General features: G+C 33.7%; 2 protein-coding genes across 2 annotated transcripts in view; both read right to left on the bottom strand.

Moving 5' to 3' along the window:
• LOC113401754 (uncharacterized) overlaps positions 1 to 16,752 on the bottom strand; it is a 96,939-nt gene that overhangs the window by 59,910 nt on the left and 20,277 nt on the right. The window lies entirely within an intron of this gene.
• LOC135193878 (uncharacterized) lies at positions 3,007 to 4,898 on the bottom strand. Its single transcript, XM_064218136.1, has 4 exons — positions 4,876 to 4,898; positions 4,255 to 4,422; positions 3,816 to 4,198; positions 3,007 to 3,653 (listed from the first exon to the last, which is right to left on the bottom strand). The coding sequence occupies exons 1-4, from the start codon at positions 4,896 to 4,898 to the stop codon at positions 3,007 to 3,009; spliced, it is 1,221 nt and encodes a 406-aa protein (XP_064074206.1).

Genomic DNA, 16,752 nt, shown 5'->3' with positions numbered 1-16,752 from the left:
ACGTTACTTTTTTTAAATAGCAATCATATGTACATATATGTACTAAAAAACATACTAATGATTATATTATATCATGATCTTCATCAACTACACACAGGGAACTGTCTAACAAGGGGCTAAGTTGTGTAAGTTTAATGTGTAATCGGCTGATTAAATATAGAACTTGTATAACTTCTGACGTTGTTGTTCGATTTCCCATTACGGTATACTTTTATGTTAGTAACAAATTTATTGTTATTATTTCCATAATTATTCTCGAGGGCAAACAGATGGACCAAAACTTCGATGTTTATGATGGATTAAAAGAAACCAGCGTCGTATACCTAATCCTGATAAAGGAGAAGCCGAAAAAGCTACTAAATGTAACTGTTATATCATCATCATCCTCCTGCCTTATCCCAATTTACTTGGGGCGGCGCAGCATGTCTTCTTCTTCCATACATCTCTGTCGGACGTCATCTCACAAGTAACATTCTTTATAACCATATCGTCTTTCACAGAATCCATCCATCGTACCTTTATATCCATCCACATCCATTCTCAAAACCTTTCTCACAACATGCTCCTCATTCCTCCGCAAAACATGCCCATACCATGACAGCCGGTTTCCAGATAGCTTCTCGGTTACCGGTGCCACTGTCAAACTTAAGTTAAATGTAACTGTTATACAGGGTTATTGGTAATTCGACGTATTCCCGTTAAGAGGTGATAGGGGTGATTATTTGCAATAATTTTAACCCCCATATGCATAATGCAAAAGTGAACCATTTTTAAGTTATCACGTTTTTCAGATTTTTTCAAAATAAGTAAAAAAACTAAACTTCAAAAATTTATTTAAAAAAAAGTATCAATTTAAATCTATTTTTCTCTTCTGATTTATAAAAACGAATAAACACTGGTTATTTGTCAATATTAAAACAATAATTATCGGTCCAAATTTAAAAATTCGAGACGGAAGAAGGTATTATTTAAATTATTTATTTTTTCCACAAAAATGCATTAAAAACAAAAAAAATCGTTATTTAACTTGTCCTGCAGATTATTTTAAAAACATAACCGTTTTATCAGCTCTCCAAAAATGTATAACAACTAGGAACTTATTTCAAAACAACCGAAATAAAATGACCACAAAGGACGCTGGTGGAAATTCGTATTCGAACAAAACTTAAATTCGCTCTTTGAATGTCTCGCAAACAAGTTTAATACATTATACATGCAAAAATTAATAGATGTACTGTGGATTTGACTTTACATACACCCAGAGCTGTCTCAAGCTGTGCTGGGGCCCTTGGGCACCTACGAATTTTGGGCCCTTTTGCTATATAATTTTTGGTTTAATTTGGTAAATTGTTGGTTCTTCGGGGCCCTCTCAGGATGGGGGCCCTGGGCACGTGCCCCATGTGCCCTATGGTAAAGACGGTAATGCATACATCTTTAAACTGTCTATTCTAGCACACAAAAATGAACTGTTTTAATAATGTCATAACGTAAACGATGTAAAGTAAACAAGCACTATCTAGGTCGGACACTTGATCCCTAATTACATTAACTATTAACACTCGTTCCCTCGGCTTTGCTCAACTACACTTTGCTTATAATAATTTCATACATATTTTGAAGGTTTAATTATAACATTTGTTGTGGTATGTGTAGAATGTTCTAATTTTTTATATCTTATGTTCAATAACTACCTACTAAATAATGAGTCAAGATTGCTCTGATGTTAGAACAAGTGAATCGTAGCCTCAAATTGCTTGGTCAACCCCAAGTAGCTTCATTTTATGTTCTTGAGCATTATTTATGGATATATTCGATGAAGATCGTGAGGAAACCAATTCCCATTGGAGCAACATGGTGACAAAACCTTTTTCTCTAAAGTAGAAGAGACAACAGTTTACAAGCTGGTAATTTAGCTTGTATGCCCGCAAAGTTGGGTTAACCGTCTCGGCGTCACAGACGCATGCGCAAGCGATCCTGTGATTTCCCCCTAAGAGACGGAATGAGTGAGTGGTTTATGTAGGAACAAACACGGTTTACTACACGATACTAATAGTGAAGCATTTTAGCCGTCTGAGTAGTTACTACCCTCATCAATTGTTCAACCGGTAAACACTGAATTTTATTACGGCACAAAGTGTCGGTGTAATTAAAGGGCTTAAGGGACATAAAATCTGTAATATAGCTGCGGCGCATTGTCAGTGAAAAGCTAAAGATATGGTTTGCAGTTTTTACAGCGAAAATATCTTTTAGAGGCGAGACAGTTTATTATTAGGTGATCTTGCCCGCAAAAATAAAAATCCTCATACGCATTGTAATAAAATTATCGAAGTATTCGGACACAGATATTTAGGGGTTATTTATCGCTTTAAAAAAATTCTGTAAACATTTCATAAAATTAAAAAAAGACAATAGATTTTTTTTTTTATTATTTAATTTACAACATACATTTGCCCGTGCCTTTTTTTACATTTTATTTTTATAAATTATGGCGTTATTTTATATTTTTACTGTACATCAGCAGATCTTCGCTGGACTTCGAGCATGTCGTCTTGGAAGACGTGTCTCACACTGACATTTTTTTTTTCAATTTAAAATTATATATAAATAATACATAATAAATAATATATGACAATATATAAAAATATTGTATATAGTAGTTTTTTTTTTTAATCCTAATTACTGAAATCCAGTCGGCCCTGCTCCGTGCTCGATCAGAGAGAGTACGGCCTCGGCGAGTCTGATGTCGCGTTTATGTGATGTCTTGAGGCTGTGCTCTAGGATGGTCTTTTCTGAAACACCCGCCGCTCGGCCGATGAATCTGCCGATAGGGTCGCTACCATAACTTATTCTACTATACTTATAGAGTTTAACTTATTCCTTAGCGTCAACTTCTCTGCTGCGGCAGACCATACGCTAGTCGCGTACAGGACGATAGGCTCTATAACCGCCACGCAGATGGTTCTGACTATTTCTCCATTGAGCCCCATGTCACCTTTGCTGCACGTGCTAGTTGTTTGTAAACTTCTGCTTTTTTACAGGAAGTGGCCACATGTGCGTTAAAGGTGATTTGGAGTCTAATATGAGACCCAGCAGCTTGATCTCGGTTACTAGACTCCGCTGGATACCGGACATATGGATCACTGGAGCGTCGAATTTGAGCTTCTTGGTGATAAGCATCGCGTTGGTCTTGTGCGCTGCGAAGCTCAGTTTGTTTTCGACGCCCCACTCCGGTACGGCCGCTAAGGTGGATTCAACTGTAGCCTGCAACCCGCTGGTATGGTGATTGGAGAAAAAAAGGATTACATCGTCTGCGAAGGCTTGGCAGTGAACCCCCATTGTTGCCATTTTTTGTAATAGCGAATCCAGGATGAGGTTCCAGAAGGTCGGTCCGTCAATGGATCCTTGGACACATCCCTTCGTGGTTCCCTTCTCACTGGTCGCTCTGGCATAGTTGACTTTTATCCTCCGATCCTGTAGATAGGATGCCACCAAGGCATACAAGTTGCGTGGGCAATGTTTGCGTACCATCTGTTTCTTAAGGGCTGGCCACCACCATTGAAGCCTGCCCACCATAAGTTTTTCTACTACCTTACCAAGGATTGGTAATAATCCGATTGGTCTGTAGGACTTAGGGTGGGTGTAATCCTCTTTTCCTGGTTTGCGAAGAATGCATACATGGGCAGCTTTCCACTGTTTGGGGAAGTACGATAGCACTTATAGATAGATAGATAAGCACTTGTTTGCTAATGCTAAGAATACCTCCCTGTTACAGTTTATTGCTGCGGTGCAGATATCGGACGTTAGCCCATACGGACCTGGAGCTTTCTTTGGATTGAGACTCGAAAGAACCAATTCTAGCTCCGCTCTTGTGAAAGGTGGGTCATCGTTCGATAGGTCTTTAATCTCCGCTGGAGTTTTGTCTTCTGTGATCTTCCTCACGGACTTTTGCTGTTCTGTTTCGGCATGGACAGAGTCACCTGGATAGAACGTTTCCGCGAGAAGCTTGGCTGACTGATCTGGCGGCAGTGTTTCACCAGCTGAGTTCCTCAGCAGCATGTCGTCCCGTCTTCTTGAGGTCTTCCTTATCACTCTGTAGACACCGTCCCAGACGCTTTCTCGGTCGAGCAAAACTCCTTCCAGCTTTGAGTACTTGTAATTTTCCTTGGCCTGTACGTATTCTTCGACTGTGAGTTGTTTCCTACTGGGTGCAGTATTATAAGCACATCCTTTTTAAGGTCTTCTAGGACGGCTGACCACCATGGTGGTCTGGGATTGCCATTCCACGGCTTTAGTTTCGGAATCGTGTGTTCACACGACTCGTGGATAATCGATGTATAGATGTTTAACATCTCCTCCAGTTCCTCAGATCTTGTGAGGCTCGAGACGCGTTCTAGTGTGATTCCACTGTCGACAAGCTTAGTTCTGAAAAATTATTAATATTAAACAATAGAATTATTAATATTATGTCCTTAAATATAAATATGAATCAAAAATGGTTACTGTATAAATCTTGACAGCGCAGAATGGTGGCAGGAATGCTAGCAGCATTTCCGCGTTGAATCGCAAATTGATTCGTTTTCGTTGTTTCAAGGTTTTCGTTAAACTTTGTAACAATAAATATGTATGTTTACATTTCAGAGAGAGATTCAAAAAGAGCCATAACATAACATTAATTGTACTTTTTTTCATAAATTAATGTTTTAAAAACAACGCAAATGTTAATCGATAAACAACTAGGATATTCTCCAAATTAACGACATAAATTCTATCTACCATTTCAAGCGCGACGACGGGGGACCACGAAAAAGGGTTAGAATACATTATATTATTTGATATATTGCTCAGTATAAATATCTCGAGCAAAGTTATACATACCTGATATTTTGCCATCTGGTCATTTTGATTGGTGCAGCGAGAATTCAGATCGGTTTTTTATTATTATAATAGGACAAGGTCTGCATTAGATACCGGATATTTAAGGTCTTTTTCCTAAAGTATCATTTAAAAGACCAAAACTGCGTAAACCCAGACCCTTTCTTAAAACAGCGTGGTGCTTATTAATTTTAAAATTTGGCGTTTCATTCGATCGTTTCTTCTACAATGAAATTCATTTTCAGATACAGAAATGCATAGAGGTAGTGGTGTATAGGCGTATGTAACCTTCGTTGTGAAATCTTCAAGAGCGTGTCGCTGTTCAGCTTAGCATGTGACCTTATTTCGGTATTTCGAGTACAGCGAGATATAACTTGCAATATATTTGAAAACTTTTGTTAAAGTTCGTTTGTTCTATTACCTCTAAATCTTGTAAAATATTAGAGATATGAATATACTATCATTGAATATTTTATTCGTGTTAAATAATATTTTAATGTAGTAAATTTTTCAAAATTAGTAAAATATAAGAAGAATTATTTTAAAGTTCACCAGCGTCTGTAGATCCCGCAGTACTGGGTTCAATTTTTATATGGAATTTTTAAACTGTTTGATGGATTTTGATGCGGTTTCGAACTGATATTGAAAAAATTAAATATAATCTAATTATGTTATTCGAATATAAGACATACAGTTGAAATTAATCTTTCTGATCTAGATAGCTAATTATACTGCAAATTAAAATGGCCTGACTTCAAACCCCGGTTTGGCTAAGTAAATGTCATTGGGTTTGTCTTAAAATAAATTCTCAGTAGCAGCCCGAAGCCAGGAAGTTGGCAGACATGGAAATAGGAAGTTTAACACATCCTATTGGCGTTGTTTTGAACAGAAGAAACTTGGTATGCTTATTATAACTTGGAAATAAAAGATAAGGGATATACTTGTTAAGTAACAGTGTAATCAAGTTTTTGTCGTTAAAATGATTAAGTCTTTCAATATATTTTTTTGTTTGAACATAGTGCCACTTAAGAGCAAACGAGTTGTAACAATGGCTAGCGTATTCGACTAGCGGGGTATTGACGGAAGAGATTAGATTACACATCTTACAAATACTAGAACAACGTATCTCATAGCATTGAGTAGTTCTCACGTATTTCTCACTTATGGATAAAATAATAACTTATTATTGTAGCACTTGGAACCGAAGGCTGCGAGTTCAAATAAGGATAAGCACATTAGACTGCGTTAGCGGTTTAACGAGCTTAGTTCGTGTTTTACAACATTTAGAAGGAGAACTTCTGTATTAGTCTCATTGAGCTCCTCTCCAAAAAAGGAGGTTTTAGTTCTGATGTGAGACATTACCAGACAATTACTTTAGTTATTTCAGTTTATTTATCAAAAATATCATCTCGTTTCTAGCATATTCTAGAAATATATAAGGAACTGTTATTACAAAATTACTATTGCCTACCGTGCCTTCATCGCTGCGATTTTTTATCCAAAATATTCCTTAATTCATGTGCCTATAACATGGGATCTGGAATAAAACATGGGCTCTGTATTTTAAACGATGTAATAGGTGACATCATATAAAATTTTAAAACTATCGGTTTGGGGTTAGGTGGAAGAGGTAACAGACAGACACAGTTGTTTTTGCATTTATTTTGTTGGGATTGATTTTATTAACTAAATTTAATTTTGTTTTTAGTGGTAGGGCTTTGTGAAAGCCCACCTGGGTACCATCTAGGTACCACTTACTTACCATATATTCTACCGCTAAGCAGCGATACTTTGTTGTGTTCTTGTTTCAAAGGTGCGTGTCCCTCAGTCATAATAACTTAGGTTTCAAGGTTGATGGCGCATTGGATAAGGAATAGTTAAAATTTCTTACGTAGCCAATGTCTATTTACGGTTGTGACTAATAATCAGGTGGCCCATATGCCTGCCTACTGATTTCGTAAAAAAAAAGTTTGGCACATTATAATTCTGTAGTTATTTAAAATAACATAGCTCTTGTATTTCCTAAAATTAAATCAGATCATTGATACAGTTCGCCATTTCCAAGACTCGACTCGTGACCTGAATTATTTGGAGGCTCAAAATAATACAGTCGCAAGGAGGGAAAATTATTAGGTGCGGGCTCTACGTGCTTGAAGAGGCCGGTAATATATTGTGGTGGAAAAATTCGGGAACATTTTTACATATTTAATGTGCGCTTGGATATTTCAGTCAAAGGATGTTTTATGTTATATACATTTAATTACACTCATTTTTTTATTTATACGTATGAGCTTGACAATATCTCACTGTTAAGGAAATGTTCGGAGATTAGTTCACCGCGCTGTTACAGTGTAGGTTGGTGAATACACGTATAGCAAATTTTTCTGCCACCACATCCGTGTTTGAATCCGCGAACTTCGGTAAACATTCTCGTGCTCTAACAACTAGACCATCGACATAGTCCCAAAAATTTAATTCGTATTATACATAAATATGTTTACAAAATGTAATAATTGTTTACTTTTGTTACTATACATGTGTGAACATAATAAAATTTCAACAGTAGTTGCAGCGAAATACGAGTAAAGTTCGTTCGTTCGAAATTGTAAAAACATTTCGAATACTGAAACTAGATATATTCAATCCCGCGAACCTCTGAACCGGCGTTTTTTTTGGGGCGGTAACATATGACTGTACATTGTGCCAACTCGAAACATGGACGACAGCCAGAAAAGCCTTTCCAAAACGTTTTGAATAAAAGAACCCAATATATAAACTTGAAATACCGCTGTCTTCGGAGACATTATTTTAAATTGCTTTCTGTATTTGTATTTTTTTATAAAATAACCCTTTTATCAATGTCACAACTTTTATTATTTATTTACTGAGTGGAGTTAATATTTAATATATTGGCATGTGGTATACCTTAGCAATATATTTGTCTAATATTTATGAAAAAATCGGTCTGAACGTCATAATCATCAACGAGTTTATATATATATAGAGGTATTGAATTATATATATATATATATATATATTTTATTATTATATGAGTAGGCGTATGAGCAAATGGGTCACCTGATGCTAAGTGGTCACCACGGCCCATAGACAATGGTGCTGTAAGAAATATTAACCATTATTTACATCGTCATTGGGCCACCAACCTTGGGAACAAAGATGTTATGTCTCTTGTGTCTGTAGTTACACTGGCTCACTCAACCTTCAAACCGGATCAAAAAAATTACTGGGTACTGCTGTTTGGCGGTAGAATATCTGATGTGTGGGTGGTACCTACCCAAACGGGCTAGCACAAAGCCCTACCACCAAGTAAATTATTAAAGCATAAGACTAAAATGTTTTAAGTGCTAAAGAGTGTTATCAATGAATTTAGGTCAGCTTATTCAATCACTGCTGAGTCTAAACTTAAAGTCCGTCTAAAACCTATTTACTGAAGTCATATTGGTTCTAGATCTAATAAAATAGGCTCTCGAATGTGATGAAACTTATCCACTACAGTTAAGTAACGAGATGACTGAATTTAATACTGCCTACATCCTCGTGTACTTGCTTTGCGCTTTGAACGTAATAAAGTCTGGTATTACCTAATTACGTTATAAGCTTATATTTCACAATCGTGCTACAAACGCTGTTTGTTTGGTTTAATCTTTAAAAATGTGTGTGTTATGGCCTGATTTTTAGTTGTGTAAATATTTTTTATTAAATTAGATTCCGCCCACAGCTTCGCCTACGTATAAGGCTGGGACTGGGGAAGGTACAGTCAGCATCATATATAAAGACACAGTTGAGATTACCAAAAACAAAGACACATCTGAAGTGATTTATTAATGATACAAATACAGTCGTCTTAATATTTGAAACATACATTTTGCCCAAATGTATCGGATCATAAACATCATCAAATATATGAGTTCATTCAAATCGTCATTAAAGCCAAGCAGAGCGCTGGTGGTTTCTAAGCATCTGGAAAGGTATATGCAATATTTAGGAATGATCGTTGGGATACCTTCTTTAATATTATTGTACCTAAACAATTTGCTACGACTCAAGTTAATCATTGTGTCAATAAGAATTGTACAACTTAATTGGATGAACGGTATAGGAAAACATACGGGACCACTAAACAAATGTTGATTTTTATGTTATACTATAAAGCTATCTGCTTCGGTTTCACAAGGATATAATAGGGGTTTGCAGAGAACGTTTATATTGAAGGATAAACAAATAAAGAAAAAATCTAGGCCTAATTTAGGCCAGGAGCCTTCAAGGCTGACGCAGGATAACTGAGGAAAGTGTCATCACAATTGGTTGAAGAGTTTAGTAGAGTATAAAGACACAAACTAACGTTTACGTTTAAAGAACAAAACACTTTTTTTATATAGATTACGTATTGTTGAATGATGAAATTTTATGTACAAAATGTACAAACTGATACAATATATAATTATTTTCGGTCCGATAAAATCTGTGAAAATTGTTTTTCACACTCCTTAAATAAAATCTTTATTTAGCTATATTTCAAACATACTTTTAGTTTTCGTATTTTATTCATATACAATCGATACCAACATGATATCTATTTTATTTATGTAAAAACGGTATTAATATTTTAATGATTAACATTTTTGTGTTTTTTTTTTCTTATTATAATAAAGTTCCTTTTATTATTAATATATTTTTAGAGCTCGTTTTGGCTCGTATAATATTAATACAAATATAATATTCTAACTATGTTGCATATTAAATATTTCTCAACGCTTTTTAACGGAGAAAAATGACATAAATTTTAATATTCTAGTGCCCTTTTTCCTTCGCGGAACTAAATTCATTTACCTTTTTGTTATTGTTACGCGTGACATCTTAATCCCAGAACAGATTAATACAGATTTAAATAAAATGTTCCTGTGATATAATTTAATAGGAACGTTTTTTGTTTCTTTTTAAACTATAATTTAAAATTTTGAACCTGTAAAGTGAAGCTAAAGTATATGGATGTGGATAAACTGCTAGGCTGCTGAGCTTAAGCCTCAATTTACTTTGCAGAGAAGTTGGATTCATATGTGGCAGGTGCCACTTCTGATACATGCAGTTTACCTCACTATATATTCTTACACTGCCCAGTTGGAGACGAACTATAAACACAAATTCAGTGGTGCTTTTTCAAGGTTGAATCGGTTCATTGGATTGAATTATATCTAAAAATATAGTTTTTTCCATCTTGTCATAAAATATTATCTCCAATAGTTACGACTTTTCCTCGTTGACTCATCTGAAAATATCATCCGGTGTACGTCAACATTAAACTTTATAATTCCCGAAAGCAGTTCCAGCTTTACGGCGAGCGTTCTCCATCAAAACACCAATATGCTACATGACTGTCGCATAACTTTTGAAGACAGCACATTTATTGTGGAAACTCGGTTATTGACATACATATGAGAAATAAAACCGAACTGTGAGTGTACTCTATCTCTAAAGTTTTTACTATTGTAGAGCAATTCCGTAAAAACTCGCCGCAGAACAAGATCATGAAATGTCGCGTGACAGCTTGCATTTATAATTTATCACGTGGTCACGAGAAAAATTGCATGTGACGAAAATTTTACACTGAAACTGGTTGAAAGAGATCTTTGCCTAGCTGTGAATGATAGTTTGTAAAACGTTTATTTTTAATTTTAAAAGTGTATTAAGATTATGATTTTTTTTTTTCCATAATTTACATTTTTTTGTTTGGATTTTATAGATATGAATTATTTTTAGATGTTATAAAATCGCTTTGCTTTAAATATTTTAGTAATGTATTTTTGCAAATTAATGGTAAATGTTGAAACCATCTGATGGTAAGTGGTCACTACGTCCATATTGGAAAGTCAACAAATATAAACAACTACTTACAACAATACTCTGCTAACAAACGATTTTTCAAAAAGCGAAGCTATTTATCAAAATTTATTTTCGTAACATAAAATTCTTTGTTCAAATATTTTTCATTTAAATATTTCATCTGCACAACGAAAATTATACGACACGATGTCAGGTTTCGTTACTGGCTTCATATATCAAATGAAGCCTTTTAAAACTACTTCACGTTTCAAAGGGTACAAAAATGGTATTCGAGCCAAAAAGTATGCGGGCTTTAATCTTGTTGGAAGCGTACTATTTGAAACGGATGGGATTCATACCTGCCTAAAGGAAAAACAACTGGATATTGAAAAAACTTCTGGATTATTATTTTTGTTCTATTTTTAGGCCATTCTCTTGTATGATGGTATACGAGTGAAATAGGCTAACTGATCTTAAAGATTCCTTGGCTGCCAACACACCGAAGAAACAAGACTGCCTTGTGGTTTTTGTAGCTAGCTGGCATCTGGGTTCAACCATCTGGTGTCAAACATAAAAAATATTGATTTTTTCGTGTAGATATTCTCAGTAACAGCCAAGACAAGGCAAGTTGCAGAGTTTATTGTGTTTCGGAGAGTACTTACGAATTGGACTATGACAGTAAGAGGATATAGAATGATCTTATTTGTGCACGCTTTTGTGTACAATAATATACCTCACGCAGTTTGCTTGTCTCTTTTGAAAATGACCTCTGTGGAAAATAAGTCGGGAGAACATTATTAAGATGTTAAGTCTTCTTATTAACCAAGATTTAGATTAAAGGTCAGGTCACATAATTGAAGAGTGATGAGCTAAAAGACCACTCCTCAATAATTTAATTTCCATTAAATAACACGAATAGGTTTTTTTAAAGAAAAGCTTCTTTGTGTGCGAAAAGAAAAAATACTGTGACAATAACCTTTTACACTAAAATATAAGAAAAACGTAACATTGTAACATTTACAATGAAACTGAGGCTTAAATTATTTGATTACAAATTACAGAATAACTTTTTGGTCAGAGTTTCTGAGATTAGGGATTTGGGTGTTTTCTTAGATCATAAGTTAACATTTGCTTGCCGTATTAATTATAAAAGCTTATCAAATGCTAAGATTTATTACAAGATTGACTAAGGAGTTTAAAATTAGCTTCACCTTTATTCAAAATTATAATGCTTGTGTTAGGTCTTTCTTGGAATATTGCTCTAGAGTTTGGAACTCTTATTACAAAACTTATATAAATAAATTCCAAAATAAAACAGTTTATAGTTTTGAAACATATGCGATTATAGAGATGACTTTTCCGAGAATTCTGGCAATAAAGATATTTCGTCGTATCGTCCCGTTAACCGTGCGTTGAAGTTTAAGGGACCAATTATTTTTATATAAAATTGTCCTTAACCTTATTGACTCTAAGAGTATCTTAAGTAATATATACTTTAAATGACGTCGCTTCAACGCGCGAAATCAATCATTTTTTTGTATCACTATATAAGTATGTTAGTGAATTCAAAAATGGTTTACGTAGTATATATCTACTCTTCAACTGTTTTACTGTTGCTTTGTATACTTTCTGTTTTTATTTTTGTTTCAAATTTTCATTTATTTGTATATATTTAAGGGGAAACTTGATCGATTTATGGGATTCTTATATTTTTTTATCACATTGTTTTTTTGATATAATTGTTCTATTACAAAAGAAAAAAAAATTACTGTCTAATTAATTTGTAACGCTTTCTTGCTTCATTTTTCAATAACAAGTCTATTTTCGAAATTTGAATAATGTACCATTAGTTACCATATTGAAAAAATATAACCAAGCTTTCACGTAGGCAATAATTTAAATAGCGAAATTAAACAATATTTTTTTGTAAAATATTTATTTTTTAAATAAAATAATTATATAATGATACGTAACTTGAAATACATATGAAATTAATAACAATGACGAATAAGTGTAAATGATAGTCGATGTATTATTAAATATTGAATCGTTTCAACTGCACTGCTCGATTCTACTTTAAATGGAAAACTTTAATGAAGCTGCAATTGGCTGGCTTAATAAATTGGCGAAATGACTTAGCTCAGCAATATTTGCGGTGAAAATATAAGGCTGTAACAGATGTGAATAGCACATAAAGAATACTGCTTAATAATGTCGTCACTTTGATATATTGATATCAGATATAATGCCTCAACATTAACAAAGGGGCAACATCATTACATAGTATAAAACAAAGTCGCTTACCGTTGTCTGTGTATGATGCTAAAATTACAGAACGGTGTGGTTATTTTTAATAGATAGATTGATTTGAGAAACACTGATAATTTTAGAGGTTTCTAAAGTTATGTCGTAAATAAACACTTTTTTTATCTTACATTTCAAACGCTGGCTGAACTTTACGAGATAGATCAAAATAATGTACCACAGTATTGTACACCTCAAAAAGTTCTTCAAAGCGATGGTATATGTCTATCTCTTAGTGATATTTCAATACAGCATATAATCCTTATCCAATTAAGTACATATAATACATTGTGCATTTAATATAAATTAATATAGCCCTTTACAGCATGTTATTTAAATGAATATTTTCGAAGATATTACAGATTTAAAACGCAGGGATATAGCGGCTTGTGTTGTCTAATGACTGCAAAACTGTGAACGTTGTAAGACATTCTGTAGTATATTTAGTATCAACATTGAACCCGTGCGAAGCCGGGGCGGGTCGCTAGTAAAATATATAATAATAATAAAAATTGTGTGTACCTGTCTGAGGTTTAGTTCTTGTTATATTCAATTAAGTATTTGAGCTCGTATATGAGTCTACGGCACCATTAGGTTACAGTAGAATGTTTCATAGCGGTTGTAGATAGAGCTACGCTTCCCTAGTGCGTCAGAGATTAAGTGCATGTACTCGTACGTTGATTTGATCCCACTAAGCATATGAGGTGATTGGCATTGTTGCATTGGTCGCGGAGCAATCTCTACATCATTCTACAGATTATAGGGGATAATAATTGCTCTTTCCTGTTCTACTACTCTTAGCTCTAAGTTTAATAACAAATAATAACTTTTAAAGGATGATATAATTTGTATTAGTATATTTTAATTGATTATTATTTAAATTTGTTAAAAATAAAAACATTATCCTTTATAAATTTGAATATATATATATATAAATATTTATATTTTAATTGGATACTTGAATAACGATAATTCAATATTGCTACTATTCTATAATCTACTTCAACAGAAATACTCACGATCGAAAACATTTATGTTCACAAACTAAACCAACAAATTACTCTCGAATTAATCTAAAAGCTTTTATATTTTGGCAACTTCTGTTGCACTTTCATTGAGAATGTTTTTTGACTTGTTTTTTTTTTATGTACATAAAATAATTAAAATATGTGTGTTAGTAAGAAAATAACATGTTTGAGATTTTTAGACTTGGTCACCGTTGCTCCGATTACTATATAAGTTAGCACATTTAATGTATATACATACTTACATATACATACTATGTATTTTCACAGCCAAGGTTTTTATTCTATCCACTTTTTTATTGCTAGATGGCGCTTCCAATATCAATATAGCGTGTATAGCATTCAACTGATAGTTATGACAATTTTATTGGTATACATTTGAGCATGAATATAATTTTAGCGCGAGTGGCATAAACTGATACTACATGTGCAAATTTAAATACGTTTTGTATTGTAAGGCATCATGAGAATTAGCATACTGTTATATAAAAAAAGCGTAAATTAGGCGTACAAGTTAAGGTAATACTTTAGCACTAACTAGTTTCGAGTAATAGAAATGATTATGAGAAACATAGAAAACATTGACTGCCAACAATTTAGGTAAAAATAGTTTTGTCAGAATATTTAATGATGGAGATGGAGATTTAAGGATGGAGATGGCCCAGTGGTTAGAACGCGTGCATCTTAACCGATGATTTCGGGTTCAAACCCAGGCAGGCACCACTGAATTTACATGTGCTTAATTTGTTTATAATTCATCTCGTGCTCGGCGGTGAAGGAAAACATCGTGAGGAAACCTGCATGTGTCTAATTTCAACGAAATTCTGCCACATGTGTATTGCACCAACCCGCATTGGAGCAGCGTGGTGGAATATGCTCCTCAACGGGAGAGGAGGCCTTAGCCCAGCAGTGGGAAATTTACAGGCTGATTATGTTATGTTATGTTATTTAATGATGATTTCATTTTTATTATCAATACATATTATTTATATTGGTGTCACAAACCGTACAAATACCTACGTATGTTCCCTAACTGAAAAACACTAAAACAATATACATAAAACTTATACCAGAACATGTAGAACAATTCGAAAAATGTTTTAGTGTTATACATGGCGTACACAAAACTTAACTGTTTGTACTGCACTGTACTGAATATATAGACCATAAGCGGTTTATATTTTTGGCATATATCACCATTGCAGACGCTAAATTAAATTTGTTAAAGCTATTTTCGTTTAAAGTATTTTTTTCATTTTTTATTTTATTCATATTTTGTTTTAAAATTTAGATTTATGTTTTGTTTAATATGTGTTATGTGTATGTGTATGGTAAAGTCAATTATTTAATTAAATTTTTGTTGTGAGTGTGCTTGTTGCTATTGCTTAATGATTATTTTGTGATGTCTAACTAATATAGATAAAACTTATAACGGAATATTCAGCGCGTATCGGAAAAGGTTTTAATTAACATATTATGATATAAGTATCGATGCTTCGCGGTATCCCGCTTTTAATTTAGATTAAGTATGTGACCATCGTGAATTTCATAATCTCGTATGAACATATGTGTATGATTTCAATTAATAAAGTTTTATACAAGTGAGTGTTGTTATCAAGTAGGTATTGTTTGTTTTAAATTATTACTCAGTATATTATTTTAAAGAAACTTCCACAAACTTAAAGGCTCACGTTTACCAATGTAGAGAATTACTGAAGTGGAACAAAGATCTGAAACAATCTCCGAGATTGGAAGATTCCGACCATTGTGAGAGTAATACCTCTCGTTTCGCAGAATTTTCTTGACATATCACATCAATAAATCAAAGCTTTGTGGAAAAATGGATGAGTTATCGCTCAGAGCCGAGAATATTGTAGAAGTGGAATCGATACATTTTGTATTTAGTTGAAAATATATATATTTTTTTAATTTCAACTTTGAATCTTAACATATGGATATAATATAACGCTTTGTGACAACTCAGTGTTGGTACCTTTATTACCGCCTGTACTATAATGACACGCGTGACACCGACCCGTGGCGCCCATTCTCAAGGGGCGCCCTAAAGGCTTATTTATTTATTAGTTAAACAATAAAACAAGCAACAAAATTTAAAGCCATCACATATACAAAATTTCTTAACACTAAAAATACCGATAGTAGAGTCAATAGTTAGGTTTATGATGTATGTATTTTTTTGATAATACTGGCATCTGTGCGGTACACGGAGGGCCTTGTGAGGAAAAAGAAGGGGGCTGCTTTAAAAATCATTACAGAAATAAGGAAAATAGCATCGTAGTTACTGAATAGCGAGTCATTTACGCTGCAAGAAGTTTATATCAGTGACAGTAGAATTGTCCATGGGCGTAGGCGACCAACATTAGGCCCACTTTTCCATAGCAAATTAAAAAAAAAAAGTCTCGCTTATCTGTATTTATAATCTACCGTCTTTATTAGTATCCTGAATGCTCATTATTCCCATATTTTATTCTAACGATAAAAGTAAAATATATTTAATAATAATATAATATACTTTATGTCATTTCCAATCTTTATTCTAATACAAATCGTTGCCCTTTACGTCATCTACAACTTTGTTTTGTTATACTTTCTTTCGGTAAATTAATGTCGGGTATTCTGATACGAAAATCGAAAAATATTCATATGTATTGTGTTTTGAAGGAATCTTACGCTATTTATGTAATGTTCA

This window comes from Vanessa tameamea, chromosome 20 (genome assembly GCF_037043105.1).
Source record: "Vanessa tameamea isolate UH-Manoa-2023 chromosome 20, ilVanTame1 primary haplotype, whole genome shotgun sequence".
NCBI lineage: Eukaryota > Metazoa > Arthropoda > Insecta > Lepidoptera > Nymphalidae > Vanessa > Vanessa tameamea.
This window is presented reverse-complemented; position numbering and strand designations above follow the sequence as displayed.